General features: G+C 58.4%; 1 protein-coding gene across 4 annotated transcripts in view; it reads right to left on the reverse strand.

The window, feature by feature from the left end:
* The window catches only part of Adgrg1 (adhesion G protein-coupled receptor G1), a 36672-nt gene continuing 16552 nt past the window's right edge, over window positions 1-20120 (reverse strand). For 3 of the 4 annotated variants that reach the window (XM_013071614.3, XM_004843155.4, XM_013071615.3), the window contains exons 2-14: window positions 12605-12703; window positions 11668-12090; window positions 10204-10336; window positions 9532-9679; window positions 8920-9051; window positions 8253-8369; window positions 7978-8023; window positions 7685-7788; window positions 6634-6752; window positions 4941-5209; window positions 3872-3980; window positions 2505-2773; window positions 1-1435 (exon numbers count right to left, since the gene is read on the reverse strand). In XM_013071614.3, coding sequence (XP_012927068.1) covers window positions 1305-1435; window positions 2505-2773; window positions 3872-3980; window positions 4941-5209; window positions 6634-6752; window positions 7685-7788; window positions 7978-8023; window positions 8253-8369; window positions 8920-9051; window positions 9532-9679; window positions 10204-10336; window positions 11668-12090; window positions 12605-12668 — 2064 coding nt within the window. In that variant the 5' untranslated portion in view covers window positions 12669-12703 and the 3' untranslated portion in view covers window positions 1-1304. Of the gene's footprint in view, window positions 1436-2504; window positions 2774-3871; window positions 3981-4940; window positions 5210-6633; window positions 6753-7684; window positions 7789-7977; window positions 8024-8252; window positions 8370-8919; window positions 9052-9531; window positions 9680-10203; window positions 10337-11667; window positions 12091-12604; window positions 12704-19581; window positions 19779-20120 lie in introns of those variants that run through there. The other variant, XM_013071616.3, reaches the window with a different exon arrangement.

Here is a 20120-nt window from a genome sequence, read left to right on the forward strand (position 1 = left end):
TTCTCAGACAATAACAAGAGCTGATTTTTATTTTTCTTCTTCACAATCTTCTACAGTTTCCAAATTCTCTACAACAGACATTACTTCTTTTTCATATCAAAAGACAAATGAGTAAGTACTGAAAAACAACCTCCTCATCTTTATGGCTGAGGTCAAGATCTAATGCCACCTCCCACAGGGAGTCTCCCTGGATTCTCAGCCAGGAGTGGTGGTGCCCAGACCCATGCCTGGAGCTCACATACTAGGCTGAGAGTTTGCAAAGGGAGAGGCCAGATCTGGTCATCTGTGTCCCTATTACCTAGCATCACCTGGTGACAGTCCAGCGTGTGTTTGTTGGGCAATATTCACCATGATGGGCAGTGAGCATATCTGGGGCCACTTGCAAGGATTCAGATGACCCTTTAGGGAAGTCAAGTCCAGACCAGCGTCACCAGAGGAGGACGCCTCAGCCTTCCAAGTGTTGGGATGAAAACAAGGCTGCTCCATCCCCTGGTTCTGGCCACAGGCAGGCTTCCGGAGAGGAGAGGCCGAAGCCCCTCTGAGGTGAGAGCAGGGGTGAGGCAGCTCAGAGAAGAGGCCCAGATTGACAGATCCGGCCCAGCCCAGGCATCATGCTGAGACCAGCAGGGACTGGCCAAGGTCTGAGAAGTAGACGAAGGTTTATAGCAGGCACCAGGCAGCTCTTGGGAACCACTGCCCAAAACTGGGGACCCGGGTGTGGGGGGAGGACTGGGTGACCACAGGGAAGGAGGGAGGAGAGGGAAGGGAGAGGAAAGCCTGGGAGCTGGTGGACACGGGCTGGGCGCAGAGGCAGGGGAGTGCTGCTGTGCTCCATGGGCCTCTCACTCTGGGGGCTCTGCCCCACTCAATCTGCCCTGGTGCCCCCTCGGGTTAGAACAACAGGGGCTGCAGGATCCTACTCGGTGACCACCAGGCACAGGGCAGCTATAGCCACATTTTTGTCCTGGTCAGGGCCACAGAGGTAAGAATGTGCCAGGCCTCCAAGACCCAAAGGCCTGACCCCGAGGCTTGCAGGTCCCAACCACCAGCAAGGGAGGTGTGGTCGGGAAAGACAAGGCTTCAGCGCCAGGTTGGAATGGCGGGGGACAGTCACACACCCAGAGTGGCGGTGTACACCTGAGCCCTTTGGGGGCCAGACCTGGGAGCCGAGTCGTCCCTAAGGTCAGGTCTCGTTACCAAGGCAGCAGCCCATCTCTCCGAGGTCCAGGGCCTTCTCCGGTCAGGACCAGGCCCGGGGCTGTGGACAGCTCCACGTCCTCACATGGGGCAGCTGAGCTGGTGGCCTAGATGCGGCTGGACGAGGTGCTGCCTGAGTTGATGGGGAGCCTGGCGCTGTCCAAGTTGCTCTTCAGAGGGGACGGGCCGCCCGGGGCCTGCAGCCGCATGGACCAGTACCACAGAAAGATGAGGAAGCCTGCAGGAAGCAGTGGGGGTACATGGGCTCAGCAGGCAGGGATGCCCCGCCCTGCCCACCTCACCTCTCCCAGAGCCACCTTGGCTCAGGCCCGTGCCCCTCCTCTCCAGCCTTTTCCCCACACGTGCTGCCTCCATGCACCAGGTGCTGCGCTTCGTCCCTGGTCCTCGCCTCTCCATCCTCTACAGCCTCCTACAGGCCTACTCCTGTTCATCATGACTCTGTTTCACAGAAGAGGAAACTGAGGCCTGGGGACCCAGGGAAGGGAACTTGGTTGAGCCTGGGGTGGGAGGAAGCTCAGGCTCTGGAGCCTGCTCACGTGAGCGCCTGTGACTCGCCTGTGCTGGAGGAGTGGTTCGGTGCTGTCTGGGTGGCCGTGTGCACTTCACTGTAACTCTTAGGGGCACCTTCCTTTCAGCGGGGAGAAAAGGAAGGCTCAAAAATAAACAACAGAGGGGTAGCGCAGCGCAGGGCGGACTCTGTTGGTGTCAAGCTGGGACCCTATAATCCTGCCCTCTGCTCCTGCTCCTCACAAGCTGCCCTTTAGCCATGCTCTTCTTCACCATTCTCCCAACACACAGCCTCATCCAACCTCAGAACCTTTGCTTGTGCCTGGAGCTCCCTCCTCACCCCAGGACTCCTCAGCTGTGAGTGCACACAGGGCATTTACTAAAGTGCAGATCTGTGCAGCAGAGCCCCCAGTGATGCCGATCTGGCCTGTGAGCCCACTGGGAGTAATGAGGCTCTGGATCTCTCCATGGCAGCGTCCTTCTGTCTTCCTCAACTGTCTCCTACACACAGAAGCCCCCAGGCCACCTTCCCTAAAGCATTCCCATGCCGGCCCACGTGCTACCCACAGCACTGCCCACTCCAACTGCCCTTCTCTCCGAGGTTGCCCTCAATGGCTACGTGTCTGGGACTCAGGCTCAGCCTACTCGACGAAGGCTGAGCTCCGAACACCACACGACCGAGGCCCAGACAGGGAAGCCTCAGGTGCCCGCGGTCCTCTCCTCCAGCCCTGTGCTCCCCGCAGGCCAGCTGCTCGGGCTGGGGTCTTCTCCAGGCCTACCTTGGAGGGAAGTGATGATGCTGAAGAGGTAGAGGATGACAAGCTGGAAGGTGCCAGAGGCGAAGGAGAAGAAGACCAAGGCCCAGGGCAAACCAAGGACCAGGCTGAGGCCCAGCAGTGTCAGCACATGCGGCCATTTCTGGTTATGCGGGCGCAGCCGCAAGATCTGCACCACCATGGTGCCCAGCATGGCCAGGTTGAACAGAAACACCAGGCTGAAGAGGCCGAGGTTGGTGACATAGCTGACCAAGGAGTCCCGGATCCAGCACCTGCAGGCCAGGGCGCAAGGGCTCAGACATGCGTGGGCTGGGGCTGCAAATCCACGGTCAGCGCCACACTTGTTGCCATGGTTACTGTTATGCCAAGTACTTCCTATTTCCTTTGTTCTTCTCTCTCTCTCTCTCTCTCTGTACTAGGGAATCAAACCCAGAGACTCCACACTGAACTATATCCTCATCCCCTTTTATTTTTATTTTTTATTTTTTATTTTTTTGGTACCGGGGATCGAACTTGGGACCTTGAGCTTTCGAGGCAGGTGCTGGAACCAATGAGCTAAATCCCCGGCCCTCCTCATCCCTTTTTAAATGTTTTATTTTGAGACAAGGTCTTGCTAAGATTCAAAGTTTCCCAAGCTGGGCTTGAACTTGCACTCCTCCTGCCTCAGCCTCCCAGAGTGCTGGGATTACAGGCCTGTGCCACCACTCTATTTATGGAGTTGGCTTAATTGTTTTAAAGCACATGTAAATTAACAAGTCTGATGATTTACAGAAAAACATTAAGTGAATAATGCTAGCGATGATACAAGGGAGAGGCAAGTCGCAGGGAATGACTTAAAGGGCTGCAAATTCCAAGACCACAGAGCCAGTGGAAACCACTCCCTGTTCGGCTGGAGTTCAGGAAGCCTGGCTGCCAGGCTGGTTTCACTCGGGACTGCAGACAGGGCTGCCACCAGCCAGGTAGACTATGGGAATGGACAAGGGCTGGACTTTGGCCCTATCGTCCCCCCAGTGGGTGCCCTTGAGCAGCCCCAGTGTGGACCAGAGTGGCCCTCAGGGCCTCTCTCTTTCCACCTGTGCAGGAAGGCAGATGGGCAACCTAGGGACAAGGCAGGAGTCATGGGCTCCACCCTTCCACCAGTGAGGAAACTCAGCTCAAAGAAGGGCCAGGCCCCATGCATGGTTGCCTGGCACCTGAGTGACCCATCCAGGCCTTTTGTCACCCATGTGACCCTCAGCCCAGGGTTCCAGCCACCACCAGGCCAATCCCTACAGCAAACTGGGCCCCAGAAGTCTCTCTGTCCCCTACAGCCAGAGGCTCACACTCCCCCCACACACACACACACACACACACACATACCAACCACTCACATGGACGGGTAGATGACGCTCTCTGGAGTCCTGTGCACAGCCAGGATGATGGGGCCATAGTTGTCCACATCTACCAGGGCCACCAGCGTCACCAGGAAGACAGGGAAGCCTGGGGGTGGCAGAGCCCCAAGCTTACTTCCACCATCCCAGTGAGGCCACTGCCTGCCCTTGGATGGGTCTGGGGCCACCAGCTGACTGGGAAGTCCCCCAAGTTTGGACCCTGCTCTTGCCCGTTCCAGGTGGACTTTCCCATAGTGTTGGGGAGGATCTTCCCTAACCTTCCAGGGGCCCCAGGCGAAAGGGTTTACAGTTCCCTGCACAGGGAACAGATGTCACAGGAGAGATGGGAAGAGAAGAGGACATGGAAGGGTGGCAGCTCAGGGGACAGCAGGAGTTCGGGACCAAAGGGATGTCTGTCCGCAGATGGACAGAAGGCTCCCTGGGGCCTGACACACAGTCAACTCAAGGAGTTCCATGACACAGGAGGGGCAATGAAGAGGGGCCCATGAGAGACACAGGGCCTGGGGACATGAGGCCGGAGGTCTGTGCAATGTCCAACGCGGCCCATGCTATGAGCCCACGAGATCAGGGTGGAAAGTGAGTGGTTTAGGTCACAGATGAAGTGTCCTTGGCCACGAACAAAGTGATAAAGCCACAGAGAACCTGGCACCTGAGGTCCGTGGGGATCCCCAGGCAGGGCCACTGCCAGCCCAAGTGAGTCAGGTGAGTAGGCCAACCTGACTGCAGCCACACATATCCCCCAAACACGTGTCCCTGCAGAGTGCACAGCCCGCACATTCGTACATGGAGGCCCTGACCCAAAATTCCCCTTTAACAGAGTGAACAGTGTGGAGAATTTGCAAGTGTTTCCTGGGGACAGGGCTCACCACTGTATCTTCCTAAAGGGGACCTTGGCCAAGCCCAGGGTAAGGACCCCAGAGAACCAGTGAGTGAAGGAAGCCATGAGGGAATTGAGGACCTAGGAGGAGAAGCAGAGCCAGCTGCCTATGTTCAGCCAGAAACAGCTGGGAAAGGCAGTTCTGGGGACCCCTCACCCACACTCACTCACCCCAGCCCACAGCGCTCAGCTTGAGCACGTAGCCGGGGACGTAGGTGCCGAAGACCTCCACCACGAGGCGGTAGAGGTTGTAGCCCTCAAGGCCCATCCAGGAGAGGCAGGAGAGCAGGGAGAAGTGCAGGAAGACGGCGCTGGCACAGCAGGCTGCCCTGGACCCCGTCAGGGCCACTGGTTCACTGAGCAGGAAGCTCACATCCAGCAGGAAGACGGCCAGAAGCAAGTTCATGTGCACCTTGATGGTGTAGTCTCGGGGCTTCCTCCTGCAGGTGGGAGTGCAGGGAGGTGGGCCAGAGTCACACACACGCGTGCTCGTGCGCACACACACACACACACACACACACGTCCCTGGAACCTACTGTGCCCCCCCACTCCAGGAACCACGCACACATGTTTTTTGCAGTACTGGGAATTGAACCCAAGGCCTTTGTACTGAGCTACATCCCCAGCCCTTTTCAATTTTTATTTTTAGACAGGGTCCCACTGAGTTGTTGGGTTGCTAAGGCTGAGCTTAAACTCGAAATCCTCTCACCTTGGCCTCTCAGACCACAGGGCACGGGCTCACCACGTGTACAGTCAATAGGAGGAAGACAGGTTGGCCAGGACGGTGGGCCATGTGAGCACCTTGGCTGGATGGGAGGTGCTGTGCCTGCCTCTCTGGCTGTGCATCTGGGAGCGCGGGGCGGGTGTGTAGGGCTTGGGCTTGCAGGGCCCTGAGTGCTCAGCCCCCTGTGGAATTCGCCATCCTGGACCCCCCTCCTCCTCTAACTGGGGCACCACCTTGGGCTGCTCCCCTGGGCTCAGATGCTCTGCCTACCCCTCTGTGAAGGGGAGGAGGGTCCCTCCTGGGGTTGAGGTGAGTGTCTGGCACAGGGGAGACTTCAGCTCCTATGGCTCCTGACCCCGTGTTGTTGGGCATGTTTGTGATCCATTAGGTTTCTGTTCCCACTCTGCCTTCCTCCAGGCCCATCAACTGTCCCTCCTCATCATGGTTACCAGCTTAGCCCCCAGAGTGGACATCTGTAGACATACAGGACAAGGTCATCCGTCCACACATGTGCTCGTGCACACCTGCACATGGTTTGGTTCTCCCCTCCTCCTGATTGGGGACAATGAGGACACCATGGGTGTCCCCCAGAACCAAGGATGTCTCCACTACCCAAACAGGCCTACGGCCTGCCTGAAAGCAGACCCCAATCCAGGCCAAGCAAGGCACCAACAATCTGACAAGCTTGCTTGCTGTGTGATTTGGACAAACCAAGCCAGTCACTCTCTCTGAGCCCTCCTGCATAGGGCAGTTGTGGGCTGGCCCAAATTGACACTTGGAAAGTATCTAGAAAGCTCCATGCAAGTGTTCACTATCATCACTTCCATCACCACTGGACTATTTTGAGTACCCCGTGGTCTCACAGCTGATCGCCTGGCAGGCGGGAAATAGGGATTCTTATTAGAACTCTTCCAATTGAAATGCTGGCCAGGAACTAAAATGTGTAAATCAGAGTCTACCCAAAAGTCTCAGATGTTCAGATCAAAGGTGGCCCCCTGGGGTCAGCAGCTCTACTGGGCTTTCCCCAGCATTCCCTCATCCTGGGGTCCAACAGGAGCACCAATCCCAGGGAACCTTGGTTCTGGGGTCCTGGCCTGCAGGCAGAATGGACACTGCCCTGCCCTGCCTCCCTGGCCCTACCTGGAGCAGAGGTAGGCAGCAATGGTGAGGACGCAGGCCAGTGCAGAGATGACGCAGCCCACGTAGGACAGCAGGGTGAGGTAGTGCTTGTGCACGGCGTCCACCTCCACAGAGGAGACCTGCAGGACAGGCAGTGTCTCAGGGCCAGCTCTATGCTGCCAGTAACCCTGGTAGGGCTGGGAACAGGAAGTTCCCGACCCAAGCAGCCCTGGGGCCCTGAGCACAGGTTTGCAGAGGGTTGACAGCTTCCCCAGTTCCACAGGGGTTCGAGGCCACGAAGGTCAAGAGCCCTTTACCAGAGAACCCCAGTGCTGGCCCAGCACTGAAGGACAGATATCCCCTGACTGATGATGGTTTGACAGGATCTTCCCAGCCTTGCGGGGCTACAAAAGCAGTCAGCAGAAACTGCACTTGGAAGCTTGAATTTGATCTTTTCCTGGGTGCCAAGATGGGCAGCAGCAGTGAGCCACACTCCCTCGGCCCCACCACCCAAGGGGAGCCCCCACCGCCCCACCCGCTGTGCAGGGAGGCAGCTTAGGTGGATCCAATACATCTTCACCTTGCTGGGGGTTTATTGGGGTGGATGTGACCACACTGTAAGTTGAGCAATATCTGAATGTTTCCATGATGATTAGAATGCATTTCCCAGAGGAAGTGTATGTCCCAAGCCCAAGGGACTTTGGGAACAGGAACTTGGGACACGAAGCCCCGTAAGATCTTGAGAACCCTGAAGCCCACCTTTTGACCTCTGTGCCAGGCTTCAGCTCTAGTCAGGGCTCCTTAGAAACACAGTGCTGACCCAGCTCTGTGGGTTAGGAGAAGGAATCTGCATTTTTATCCCAAGCCAAAATCTGGGTGCAAACACAAGGGCTTCACAAAGCTGCTCTTTTGTTAACAAGCTGTGTGACCTCGGGTAAAGTTACTTATCCTCTCTGAGCTTCAGTATTTCCTTAACTATACAATGGGGAAGCAGAAACTCCCTTGGAGGGGCAGGTGCCCGGCACAGGACAAGTACTTGGCCTTCGGTGTGGCTGCGGGCAGGGTCACCCACCATCAGCACTGCAAAGTAGGTTAGATGGTCACACAGGCAGGATGTCTGGGTCTCTCTCCGGAGGGTCTCACACCCAGCGCTGCTCCAGCTGCCCGGGCTGCTCACTGCGGAGGACGGCACAGGGCTCCGGTCAGCCCCAGAGCCCAGAACCCCATCCTGCCCCTACCTCAGTGCAGGCCGGGGCTCTTGCCAGCCTTTGCCCCGCCCAGTAGATCCCTGGCCTTCTCCTGGTGCACCCTGCCCCCCATCCCCCATCCCCATGCTTCCTGCTCCATGGGCCCCTCCACACTCACACGTTGCACCTTCGACCCAGAAGACACACTGCAGAGTCACGTTCTTCTGTGAGGGCAAGAGCGGGGAGTGTGGGCCCCACAAGCTGCTCACCCGGACCTGGGCCCACAGAGGACACGCAGGACAGGGACAGGCCACCCCCCTGCTCCATACTGGAGCTGCCCGGCAATGGCTTGGTGACACAGGGAAGGAGGCAAGGACCTCCAGCCCAGGGGGACCCAGCCCAGGGAGATGGAACCAGGCCCAGGGGCCCCTGTCTGCAGAGCAGGGCACCCACCGGCTGTAGCTGGTGCTGGAAGGTGAGCACCACAGGCTCCGGGAGCTCGGCCACTTTGGTGTTCTGCACAATGATGCCCAGGACCTTCTCGCCCAGGACTTGGCTGGAATTCCTGTCCTGGACGCATAGGGTTGGGGGAAGAGTGAGGCTGAAGAGTCTCTCCCACACACGTCTCCCTCCAAAGCCAATTCTTTTTTCCCCACATTTAAGATTAGTGCATACCAGTTACACGGATTCAAGGGTTTCACTTGGGCGGATTTGTGTGTGCACATAACATACTTCAACCACCCCCACCTCACCCTGGGTTTCATGTTTGGGAGGAGGAGTTCAATGTGTATAATGTATTTTATTACATTCATGTCCCCTATTACCTGCCCTTGCAGCCCCTCATCCTCCTCCTTGGAATCAACTCGTGTGTGTGTGTGTGTGTGTGTGTGTGTGTGTGTGTGTGTGTGTGTGAAGTCATTCACACTGTAGTGAGAACACAGATAAGACCTCTCCCAGGAAGGTCTGCACATTGCAGTCTGATCTCCAATTGACAAGGTCCAGCTGTGGCCCTGGAGGAGGGAGGCTAACTGCAGGCCCTCTCTCCATCTCTCTGTAGATAAAACCTGATGATACCCCAGGGAGGGCAGGAAGGGGCGGACGTGATGGGGAGACCTCGAACCTGGAACAGGGCTTGACTGCTGAAGTCCACCAGGAGCAGTCTCCTCTCAGCCTCCTGGCGCCGGCCTTTGGTCTGCTGGAAGAGCACACGGGGCAGCAGCACCGAGTACTCCAGGACCTCGCTCTGCTCCTCCTGCAAACAAGGGCCCTCTTAGGGTTCAGCTGAACACAGACCCTCGGGTGCCCCCATAACACGAGCCCCTTTCTGGACATTGACGACCCTGAGCTCACATCCTGCCTGGTTCACAGGCCCCACGCTTCTCCCTCAGCACTGGCCATAGCCAGGGAGCCCTGTGGTTAGAGCCTTGGGGTCAGCAAGAGATCCACATAGCCTCCAGCTAGCTGAGTCCCCTGCAAAGGGCAGTCTTGAGACGGGGTGCAGGCCTAGGCATGGGGATTGGCCTGCTGTTCATGGGCCTGTGCCCAGGAGCCCTGGTCAGGAGCTGACAACACCTCTGTTTCCCCCACACTGCCCAGGATGTTCTCAGTGCCAAGGGTGGGTGGGCACTGACTGAGGAAGGTGGCCCTGGACCCACTTCCTGGGGTCCAGCGGACAGACTGTGGGGCGCTGCTCTCTCGGCCCCCACTTCCCACCCAGCCTGGCCCAGCTGACCTCCTTGTGGGAGTGGATATACAGGTCCTGGAGGCCCGCTGCGGGCTGCAGCTTCCACACCGTGGCATTGACCCGGTCCTCCTCGAAGGACACCGTGTCCCCCGGGAACCTCACCGAAGACAGCTTCGACTCCAGGCTCTGCAGCTGCCTGATGGGGAGAGGTGGGAGACGGCAGGGAGACTGAGGCAGAGAGAAGGGGCCAGGCAGGTGCATAGGAAAGAGGTGGCACTCTCTTCCCCAGAGAGGGGAAGGGGTCTGGGAGAGAGGAGAGGGGACAGAAGGGACACACAGCCGGCTGCATGCAGGAGCAGGTGGGAGAGAGACCTGGAGCCGAGGGCGGCTGTGTGGCCAGGCCTCAGAACAACAGGACAGGGGAGGGACAGGACAAGGCGGCACTGTCCTGGGACTCAGCACATGGTCTCTGAGCCCCTCTGCCAGGCCCCAGAATGGACTGGTTGCTTCTCTTTGCTGGTAGGAAGAGGCCTGGGTGGCTGGCTGGCCAGGTGTGTAGGTCTTTGCTCATCCAGAGGGACTCGGGGCTCAGCTTGGTGACCGTGTGTCACCCCCCACCCAGATGGAAAGATGGGAAATCCAGAGACACTTCCAGCCCTGAGGAGCCTCCCTCGGCCCCCCGCCGGCCCCCCGCCGGCCTCTCTCCCTGACCACACTCACTGGCTGGCAAAGGTGGCCGGCTGCCTGCGCGAGGCTTTCTGCGGCAGCCTCAGGAGCTGGCTGAGCCGCTGCAGGTCCCTCTTCAGCTCGCACATGTCCACCGAGGCATTGGGGGAAGCCCTGTGGGGAGGGTCTACAGACAGACGGAGGCCGTGACCCTCTGTGCCTCTACCTCACTTTACAGAAGAGAAAACTGAGGCCCTGAGACTTTGCAGGGACCCCTCAGGCCACTCAGAGGTGAAGCAGCCAAACGGGGACTTGGTCTCACAGACCCCAACCTGGGCAACTGAGTGAGACCCTGATTAAAATACACACACGGGCACACACACACACGCATGCACGCACACATGCACGTGTGCAGGCGGACTCTGGGTCAGGGCAGTCCCAGGAGGACAATTGTGAGGAAGCTCATGAGCCCTCTGCTGCCCCTTCCCCGCCCCATTCACCAGGCATGGAAGGGAGACAGAGGCCACTCCACACCTGTCACACCAGGCAGATGCGGTCCCCAGACCTCAGCATCCTCCTCCAGCTTTCTGGACCTTTGACCTGCTTGCTTTCCCCACCCGCCATGCCAATCAGTCACTGGATTCAAATCCAGACTTCTCCACCTGTCAGCTGCATCCTGCAGCAGGCTCTCTCAGCCTCAGTTTCCTCCTTGGTGACATGGAGGTTGCAGTGAATATCTATGGTTTTGTTGCCTCAACACCCATTCTGGAATTGGACTTCCCCATACCCAAGGTCAGGCCAGCTCTGCACCTTTACCTGGTCCTCAGTGTGGTCCCTGAGATCTGTGCCTCATCTCCCACGGGATACTAGAAACAGGCTACTCAGGGGGGTCCCACCGGCCCCAGCCCGCACCGACCACCTCTCAGCACCCCTTGACCTCCAGGCACTCGGGTCAGCTGCCTTAAACCCGCCAATCAAAGCACCCATGGGGAATCTGTCTAGGTGGCACTGTGGACTCTAGCAGAAGCATCGGCCCAGGGCCCTCTCTCAGCAGAGCTCCCTAACCTGCATGTGCATGGGTGTGTGTCACCTCCGGGTGCCCGGGCCCCAGGACTTGCAAGCAATTATATCTTTATTTCCATCCTGTCCTTCCCCTGATCACTGTCCATCCATCCCACCGGCCCTAAGTTACAACAGGGAAAAGCACTGCATGTGGGTGCTGATGCAGAATTTCTCTATTTTTCTGTTCTCCCCACCCCCTCACTTCTCCTCCTCTTCTACCTCCATCTTCCCTGCAGCCTCTGCACAGGTTCCTGCCCCACTACCCTCTCCCCTGTGCCCCACACAGCTTCTGAAGCTCACCTGGGCCCTCACTCCTCCCCTCCTCTGACACCTTCCATGGCTCCCACTGCCTGTGAACAAAGCCCAGGCCTGTGGCCTGCTGATCTGGAGCCCACTTGCCATCCTGCCTTGCACCCGCCTTCCCACCTCCAGCCCTCTGCCCAGCAGCTGCCGTACCGTGGAAGGAGAAGGTGAAGCCTGAGGCCCTGGGCAGGCTGGTGTTCTTTGGGCTCCACCAGGACCTGACAGAGGTGGCAAGCAGCGGAGGCCCCGAGGCCTGGCTCTCCTCCTGGTGCCGGAAGCAGAGCAGGTCAGAGGCCTGGCTGCTCAGCACATAGTTGTGCCTGCCATAGTGAAGACGAAACGTCCCAGCATGGCGGTTCCAGCTGAGGCAGAAGTGGTAGAGGCCCCTGGGGTCCGGGAAGAGCCAGGACACTTCCAGGGAGGCAGGGAAGGGCGCGTGGATGGTGAGGGCCTCCTCGGAGTTCCTGATCGCGATGTGCCGCTCTCGCGTCCACTCATAACGGAGGTTGCTCCTCTGTGTCTGGTTCCGCTGGCCGCAGAAGCAGAAGTCTTCCCGGGAGCCACAACCATGGGCACCTGGGGAGGCAGGGGCTGCAGATGGGATCCCAAGGCAGGCACCAGCTTGGGAGGGGATAAGACCGGTGCAGAACTGGGCCTGCATGCAATCTAAAGGCCTATACATCAAAGGCTCTGCAAAAATTCGAGTCTGCCTTGCTCAAAACTTACTGGCTTCAGAGTACAAAAGAGAACACTGAAAATAAATAATAACTTCAAAGGCCAAAAGAATGTAATAGCAGTAAAGTGTTTAATGAGTGCCATAGACTGCTGCGTGATCTGTGCACTGCTCAAAAATGCTGACTGAGAGGGGCTGAGATCCAATCCATGTTTCCACTCTGCGCTGTGCTCTGTGGGGTGGCGTCTGCCAGAGGAAGAGGAGCCTTTTTCTTTCTCCAAGGTGCTACTGAACAGCTAAACTGTGCGCCAAACCCATGCCTGTCCAAGGGGTTTGTGCACAGGCGGCCAGCTGCCCTAGGCACAGGGCGGTGAACATGAGTTCCAGCAACTGTCCCAGGGACCCTGGACAGCCTACCTTGAGCCAGGAAGAGCAGACTCAGCAGGGACAGTGCCGTATGCAGGGGCACTTGGACAGCCATTGTCTCGCCCAGAAGCCAGCCCAAGAAGTCACCACCTGGAAGAGACCATGGCCTTACCTGAGAGCTGGGCCTCAGGGACAGCAATGTGGACTCAGTGCAGCCACGGTGCCCTGTACAGGGGCCAGAGGGGAAGGGCGCTTCCCATCCTGACCACCAGGAGGAGCCGGCGCCAGGGCCGGGGCAGAGCAGAGGTGGAGATTCTAAATTAGAATGTGACCTGGCATGGCCCAGAGCAGGGAAGGAGCCCCAGCTACCCCGATGCCCCCCTGACTGCCCATGATCGCTATAACTTGAGCACCCAGCAGCCTCCGTGCTGCTGCATAACCCCACCACCACCTGCATAAACTCTCACTTCAGCATGGGAGGTGGGCACCACAGAGGGTCCATTGCACAGATGAGGAACCTGAGGTGCAAGGGGTTAAATGCCCTGCCCAAGAATGCCACACAGGCCAGGGACTTTCCCCACCTGTGCAGGACCGCAGTGGTTGGTGCCCACAGGGATACCAGGTGGATTCACCCTCCCTACCACCAGCTGGTCTGGTGACCAAGCTGGGTGCTGATAGACCCAGCCAGTCATCCTCATCTTGTGGAGAGCTCATCTGACAGCAGTAACAGATGCAATCAGCTGCCACAAACCAAAAGAAAGGAAACCTGGCAGCTTGGGCACACAAGAGGTGTGGAAGAAATCAAGGAGGACTTCCTGGAAGAACACAGGAGGACTGAATATTAGAGAGTGCTGTTAAAGGCAGCAGTGGCCCAAGCAGGATGTTGTTATCTCTTTCCTGGACCAGGCCTCCCTCAAGCCAATCTAGCCTCTGACAAAAGCCAGTCCCCTAGGTCCCAATGGAGGAATGGAACCCCAATTTCTCAGGTCCTGTGGTCTCCCTGTCTTGCCTGTCTTGCCTGGAGCATCCTGGGGCTTGCAGAGGACACGAGAGCTTTGTGGGGAAGGGCTCCTTTCCTGGGGTTGTGATTCCACGGTTTCACTCTGAGTCCTCTCTCAGCACTGGGTTCCTTTTCAAACTGCCTTAGCCCCGAAGAAGGAACCCAGCATCCGGGGACAGAGGTACCCCCGAGAGCCTCCTTTCGTTCTCCTTTCTCCCAGCCCCTGTTGCTGACCCCTCTCCCTTGGTAAATATCCCTTCTTCCAGGCAGGCCCCGTGCTTTTCACTTGTGAACCAGAAGCTCCCAAACTCCATTGAGGATTTGGTTCACACTCTTCATTTTGGGATGTTGGAATCTGAGGCTCAGAAAGGGCCAGTGGCTTCCTGGGCTCACACAACAAGCAAGGGTGGAGCTGGCTGGAACTCGTGTGTCCCTCTGGCCAATGACCTTCAAACTGAGCCACCATGATGGTCAACAAGGCCCCCGGACAGGGCAGAACTGCCCGCTGTGCAGCAGCCCCTCCAGGATTGGGCAAGAATAAGCTCCCCACCACTGGAGGGGCACAAGCAAGACTGCAACCCCACGGGATGCCCCGGAAGGGATTCAGACTCCAACAAGGGACTCACTGCCCTGACACTTCCTGGCTCACTCTTCCACCTGAGCTACTTGAGCAGCCACTGTGAAGAGGACAATGCTGTCCCCATCAGCACTCCCAGGATTCAGTGAGGAAGGGCTGCCTGGATCCCATTAATGAGGTGGACTCTGGAGTCAGGCTGTCTGTGTTCAAATCCTGACTCCCACACTTACTAGCTGTATGTCCTTGGGCTAGTAATTCACCATCTCTGGGCCTCATTTTGCTCAACTTCAAAGATGAAATTCAATCATGGGAGTTAAATTAATTGATATCCACTGGGGGGAGCTACCAGCTCTGTGTACTTTTTGACAGCCCCGGCCTGTTACGTGCCCCACTTCCATCTCCTCCCCTTCCACAGCGCCAGCCTCCCAGGTGGCCCCACTCAGCCTCCAAGGCCTCAAGGGGAAATTCCTGGAGCATGAAGCCTCCTTTCCGGTGAGCAGAGGGGGGCTGAAACCCCACCTAAAAACTTCCCTCTCCACTAACAGGCTTGAATGTCTGCAGAACCCCTGGGGGACAAAACAGCTGGGCTAGGGACCAGGAGAGGATGCCAGACCCAGACCAGGCAGAGGAGAGCACCATCCTGTCCACATCAGCCCGTGATGGAGCTGAGCCCCCTGTACCTAGAGCAGGGCTTCCAGGGGGACCGGGTCAGCCCTGTGTCTATCACCTAGCCTAGCCAGGAAGGAGGGGCCCATGGTCTAGAGACTGAACCCAGAACACATGGGCCCAGGGACCTGTCTCTGGCCTCCATGAGGAAGGCAGCACTGGCTGGCCTTGGCCGTCAAGAATCTTAGGACTAAGTGTCAGGTGACAGCAAGGCCCTTGTCACCTCCCACAGCGCTGGCTGGAGCCAGGGGAGTCTCAGAGGGCTGGGGTCAGCAGCATCACCCAGATGATTACAGCAGCAGCAACATCCACAGCATCACATGAAATCTTCAGGATCGCCACAACAGGCAGGTCCCACAAGTTCTCCCTTTCAAAGATCTCCCCAAACTGAGGCCAGGGAGGGGCTCCCTGTTCCCAGGTCACCTGGGGCTGGGGCTGAGCCCTCCTCACTGCCAGGCTGGTGGTGTTGGTGAAGGTCTCAGAGATGACTCCCCCCACCCTAGGCTTCGGGGTCCACCCGAAGAAGAGTGGAGAAAAGTGAGGGGCAGTAAAGACCACAGGCAGCACAACCAATTCCAGTCTGGAAGGGAGGGTGCAGGCTGAGCCCTCCCCGCAAGTTTCCCTTCCCAAGCAGCTGACCTTGACCTCAGGCCTTCCGTAAACACACAGAGAACAGAACAAGCTGATCCAGCCTGACACAATGGGGTCCTCCATCCCGGGGTCCCCAAGGGTCCAGCAGGGCCGAGGACAGCCAGGACCCTCCTGAGCAGAGACATCCCATAGCCACGGAGGCCAGCTGCCCAGTAGAAGGGGTCCTCCTCAGCCCTCCCCTTTGCATGGATGACAGGGGACTCGGGTCTCACTTTCTCCCCTGGGGCCTGAGTCACTTCCTCTGCCATCCTGTGTGGAGCTACCAGTCACCGCTGGTTCAGCCCGAGCTCCTGGAAAACTCATTTCCTCAGAGGACAGAGGTGGAAGTTGAGCAGCCCGGACTTGCACGCTGGGTTAACCCTTCCCGGGGCCGATGTCTCTGCGGGGCCTTCCTTCCCCTGTGCACTGTGATCCAGGTCAGCCCTGAAAGGACGCAGGTCACCCCTAGACCCTTGTTCCCTTGCCAGGAATCCCTTCTCTCCAGCTCGGCTTTGAGATGAGACACAAACTCGGAGAAGCTCCACCCCACTGCCCATTCCGCATCAGAAGCCAGCCGGCTTCTGCCAAGCCGTGTCACAGCCACGCCAACACCACATGCCCTCACTGCCACGGGTGTGCCCCGAGAGGTGCCCAGAACATCCCAGGGGCTGTGCAACAATGCCGATTTGCAGCCCCGGCACACCAGGCCTCGGAGTTCTGGCTCTCGCAAGTGTCACATTGATTAACACAGCACAGGCTTGGGGACCACGCTTGCAGCCCGGAGAAACACCAGGAGCCCTGTTTTAGAGAAAGTCAGAGAGGGGAGAGGACTTGCTCCACGACACTCGGTGGCCAAAGGGCAGGGCCAAGACCAGGAGCCAGGAAGGTGCCTGTTCCCTACCTTCGACAGAGACGCACCACACTCCTCCGTGGTTTGCCCAGCATTTAGCAGGGTAATGGTGCAGGAAGGATGGGGAGAGAAGCAGGGTGGGTGGGGGCCGGGAGCCAAACAGGGAAGGAGGGAGCCCTGGAGCCCGTCTCCGTACAAGCCTCGTCTTGCCCACCTAGGCCCCCTGCCAACAGCCCTCATGGAGTGAAGGGAGCCATAGAAGGGGCCCCAGCTCTGCTTCCAGCTGCACAGCCGGCCTCAGCTGCCCTCCAACACAGAGCTGCCCACCACCCACCTGGAGCCCCAGCAGGGGCTTGGGAAGGGAGGATGTGGCTGGGGAGGGGGCAACACCTGCGGAGTGCAGGGGGAGTGCACGCACAGTGCGTGTGTGTGTGTGTGTGTGTGTGTGTGCGCGCGCGTGCATGCCTAGCCAGGACAGGTGAGACCAGACTGGGGCCACACCTTCACCTGGCCCAACCCCAGTCCCTCGGCTGTGCATATCACTCTGGGAGCACAGCCTGCAAATGTGAACCCCTCTGCTCCCTCTGTCCCTCTCTACAGTGGGTGCCTGATGCCCCAGAAGCCCCACCTCTCACCCAGAAGGCTGCTTCAGCCCCCGGGGCAGCCCAATGACTTCAGGTTTCAGGAATTTTTCTGTACTAAAGGGTAATAAAAATCAAGCTAAAGCCTGCAACCAGAAGCTGGCAGCTGCCAGGCCTTGCCTGCCCCCTGCCAAGGCAGTCTCCCATTCTTCCACAGCCCGGCTGCAGGCCCCCGCTGGCCGGGGCCTAGCCTCCCTCTGCACACCCAGGTGTCCTGGCGCTTGGCACTGCAGTCCCAGATCAGAGCCAAGGAAGAGGACAGGAAAGGGCCTGTGGACCCGAGTCCTTCCCGAGAGCGAGTCCTCTGGGGCCAGCCACCCTGTGGCCTCCTGTACCTGGACCCTGATGTGTGCTCGGACGCCTCAGAGACACCAGTGAGAGGTGCGGCCTCGGGTCCTCCCTCCTCCAAGCCCTGTGCACTCCGAAGTCCTCTCCCCTGCAGTGCCGACCTGTGACACATCCGTGAGGATCCCAGTGCGGTGCACCTGGGGCCTCCACATCTCCCCGGGCCCGGGACAGCCAGCAGGACATGGATGGTGTGGATCTGAACGGGTTCCCCTGGGGATCCAGAGTGGAGGGGTCCCTGCTCCCCTTTAGCAAGCGCAGAATCAGTGTTGCACCAGGCAGGCCATTCCCCACACCAGAGCCTCACAACAAGCCAAGGAAGAAGGTACTGTGAGCCATGTGGTCCTCACAGTAACTGTGAAATGATGCCATTTCAAAGATGAGAAGCCCAGAGAGGCGAGATCATGGCCAAGACCACATAGTAAGTACATAGCTAAGTCATGACTCAACCCAAGCCCGTCTAACCTTGAAGCCCATGTGTTCAGCCATTGTGATCCACTGAGTCCTTTCCTTCCCTGGGACTCCATCTCCCTATCTTTATCATAAGGTAACTTGCCAAAGCACTCTGAGGGAGCACTAGTCCTCCAGTTAGAGAAATGCTTTGGGCCCTGCATTCTTTTGTGCTTCTGCCCAGCAAAGCCTCTGATAAGTCCTGCAGGAAGGCTCTGCACAAAGCTTGGCTAAGCCCAGCTTCCCAGCCCAAGGTGATGGTGGGGCTTTTTCAGCATGGACACCTGTTATCGCTCTCAGGAATCTTGATGCCACTGGAAAGCAGCCTGCCAGCACTCCTTCCCTCCCCTCTGAGCTGTCCCCAAGGCCATTAGCCAGCAGGAGATGGGCTGCAAGAGCCAGTTAGGCTACAGTGGTCCCTGGGGCCACTCATCACATCTCTGACACTTCCAGGCGAGAGGTCCCCAGTGAGCTTGGGCCAGGCTCAGGCCCATCCCACCTCGCTCCACTGCAGCACCAGCTCACCAGGAAGGGGCAGTGCCAGGCCTGTCCCCAAAAGGGCCATTCCATTAACACCAGCCACGGCCAGCTGGGCCTGTGGTCGCGCCTCAAGCAGCCAAGACACTCAGAATGTTAGGGTGTGGGGAAGAGAGAAAATGAGGGCACAAGAGCTTTGAGTTGCTGAGGATCAAAGCCACTAGGAATTTCAGAATTGGTCAAAGAGACTTTGGGACCCAAGAAAGGAGAGGGGATGAGAACACCCAGCCCAGGGGCCCAGACTTGGTGCCCCAGAATAGAGTGAGTCTCATCTGAGCAGGGCTTGGGCACAGGGTTTTCTCTAGCCATGCAAAGACTGGCGCCAGCCTGGTCGGCCGTGTGCTCCTGGGCAGTGCAGAGCCAGGCAGGGCTGTGTCCAAATCTCCAAGACCTGGCACCGTCCAAGGAGCAGCTGTCCTCCTGGACACCAGGCACACACAGCCAGCCCCTGCCAGGGAATGCACCTCCCAGAGCCAGGGGCCACGAGTTGTGGACACAAGGTCCAGACTAGCTCCGTGTCCACCGGGGTCCTCCTTGGTCAATTGGGCAACTATGATCCCTGTCCCCAGCCTGCCTTCTCTGTAGCCAGGGGTCCTCCAGGGCCACAAGGCAACTGAGAAGGCTTGGAGGTGCACACAGGCGAGGGAAGGGCCAGAGGCAAAGAGGGTGCTAAGCGGGCTGGCTCCTCCGCTCTGGCCAGACTTTTTCCCTTCAAACCACAGCCAGACCCCACCGTCTAGCTGAAGTTCCCCTTCCTCAAGGCTGGGGCCCGGCTCCCCCAGGCGGGCAGAGTGCCCATCTTGGGAGGGCAGGATCCTCCGGGTTCCCAAGGCCGCCACCTTCCCTCCCTTTCTCTCCTCCTCCACGTCCCAGATCCTTGGCTCAGGGACAGGCAGGACACAAAGCCGGGAGCCACCCACCCTCCCAAATAAGCCTGGGGCCAGGGCCCCCCATGCCCGAGGCCCCCTCCAGGGAGGGGAAGTGGAGACAGCTCACTGAGCACACAACACAGCATTCAGGCCCCGGCACAAAGGGGCCCACAGCCGCCACTTGCAGCCCCGGATGGACGGGGAGCTTACCACTTGCAGAACACAGCCCCTGTGCTCTGAGAACTCGGGACACACAGCTTTTTATACACATTAACACATTTAATCCTCTTAAAAACCTAGGAGACACTATTATGCACATTGAATGAATGACAATGAGGCCCCAGGGGCCGGGTTAGGGCCAGGGTCACACAGTCAGTGAGCCAGGAAGGCTGGCCGGGACCCAGGGCTGCTCCGGAGGACACCGAACTCTGGATGGGAGGCCGTTCCCTCGGATGGAACTCACCTGTTCCTGTCAGGAAGGGCTTCGCATCAAGAGCCACAGTATAAAGGTGTTCCCATGGGTTACGCCGGGCACTGTCCCCACAAAAGCCCAGATCAAGGGGCGCTGGAGCCCTGCCCCACACAGCGCCTCCCACCTGATCCAGGCCCCTCAGTGGCCCTGGCAGCCCTCCTCCCACTGCCTCTCAGAGGGTTATCTTTGCAGACCAGGAGCCAAAGAGGATCTTTGTAGCCAGGGCTTTGTAGGAGGGAGGGGAGGGTGTAAAGCCTCACCCCCAACCACTTCCTTCTACTAGTTCTCCAGGCTGCTGTTCAATTGATCAAGTCCCCTTGCAGAACCATCTATGGCTCCCCGAGGGTCCCCTGCGCCACCCCAGCTTCACCCCTGCTTCTTCCATGAGCTACACTGTCAGTGTTGGGAGAAGCGGGTGAAGGGAGAGGAGGAGGGAGAGAATAAAGAAGGAGGAGAAGGGACCAAGGAAGAGGGCGGGAGACAGAAAGAAGGCGGGAACCAGGAGGAGAGTCTGGGGAGGGAGAATTGTA

Source organism: Heterocephalus glaber, unplaced genomic scaffold (genome assembly GCF_053883595.1).
Source record: "Heterocephalus glaber isolate CG9 unplaced genomic scaffold, H.glaber_assembly_v1.0 deba00000071, whole genome shotgun sequence".
Taxonomy (NCBI): Eukaryota; Metazoa; Chordata; class Mammalia; order Rodentia; family Bathyergidae; genus Heterocephalus; species Heterocephalus glaber.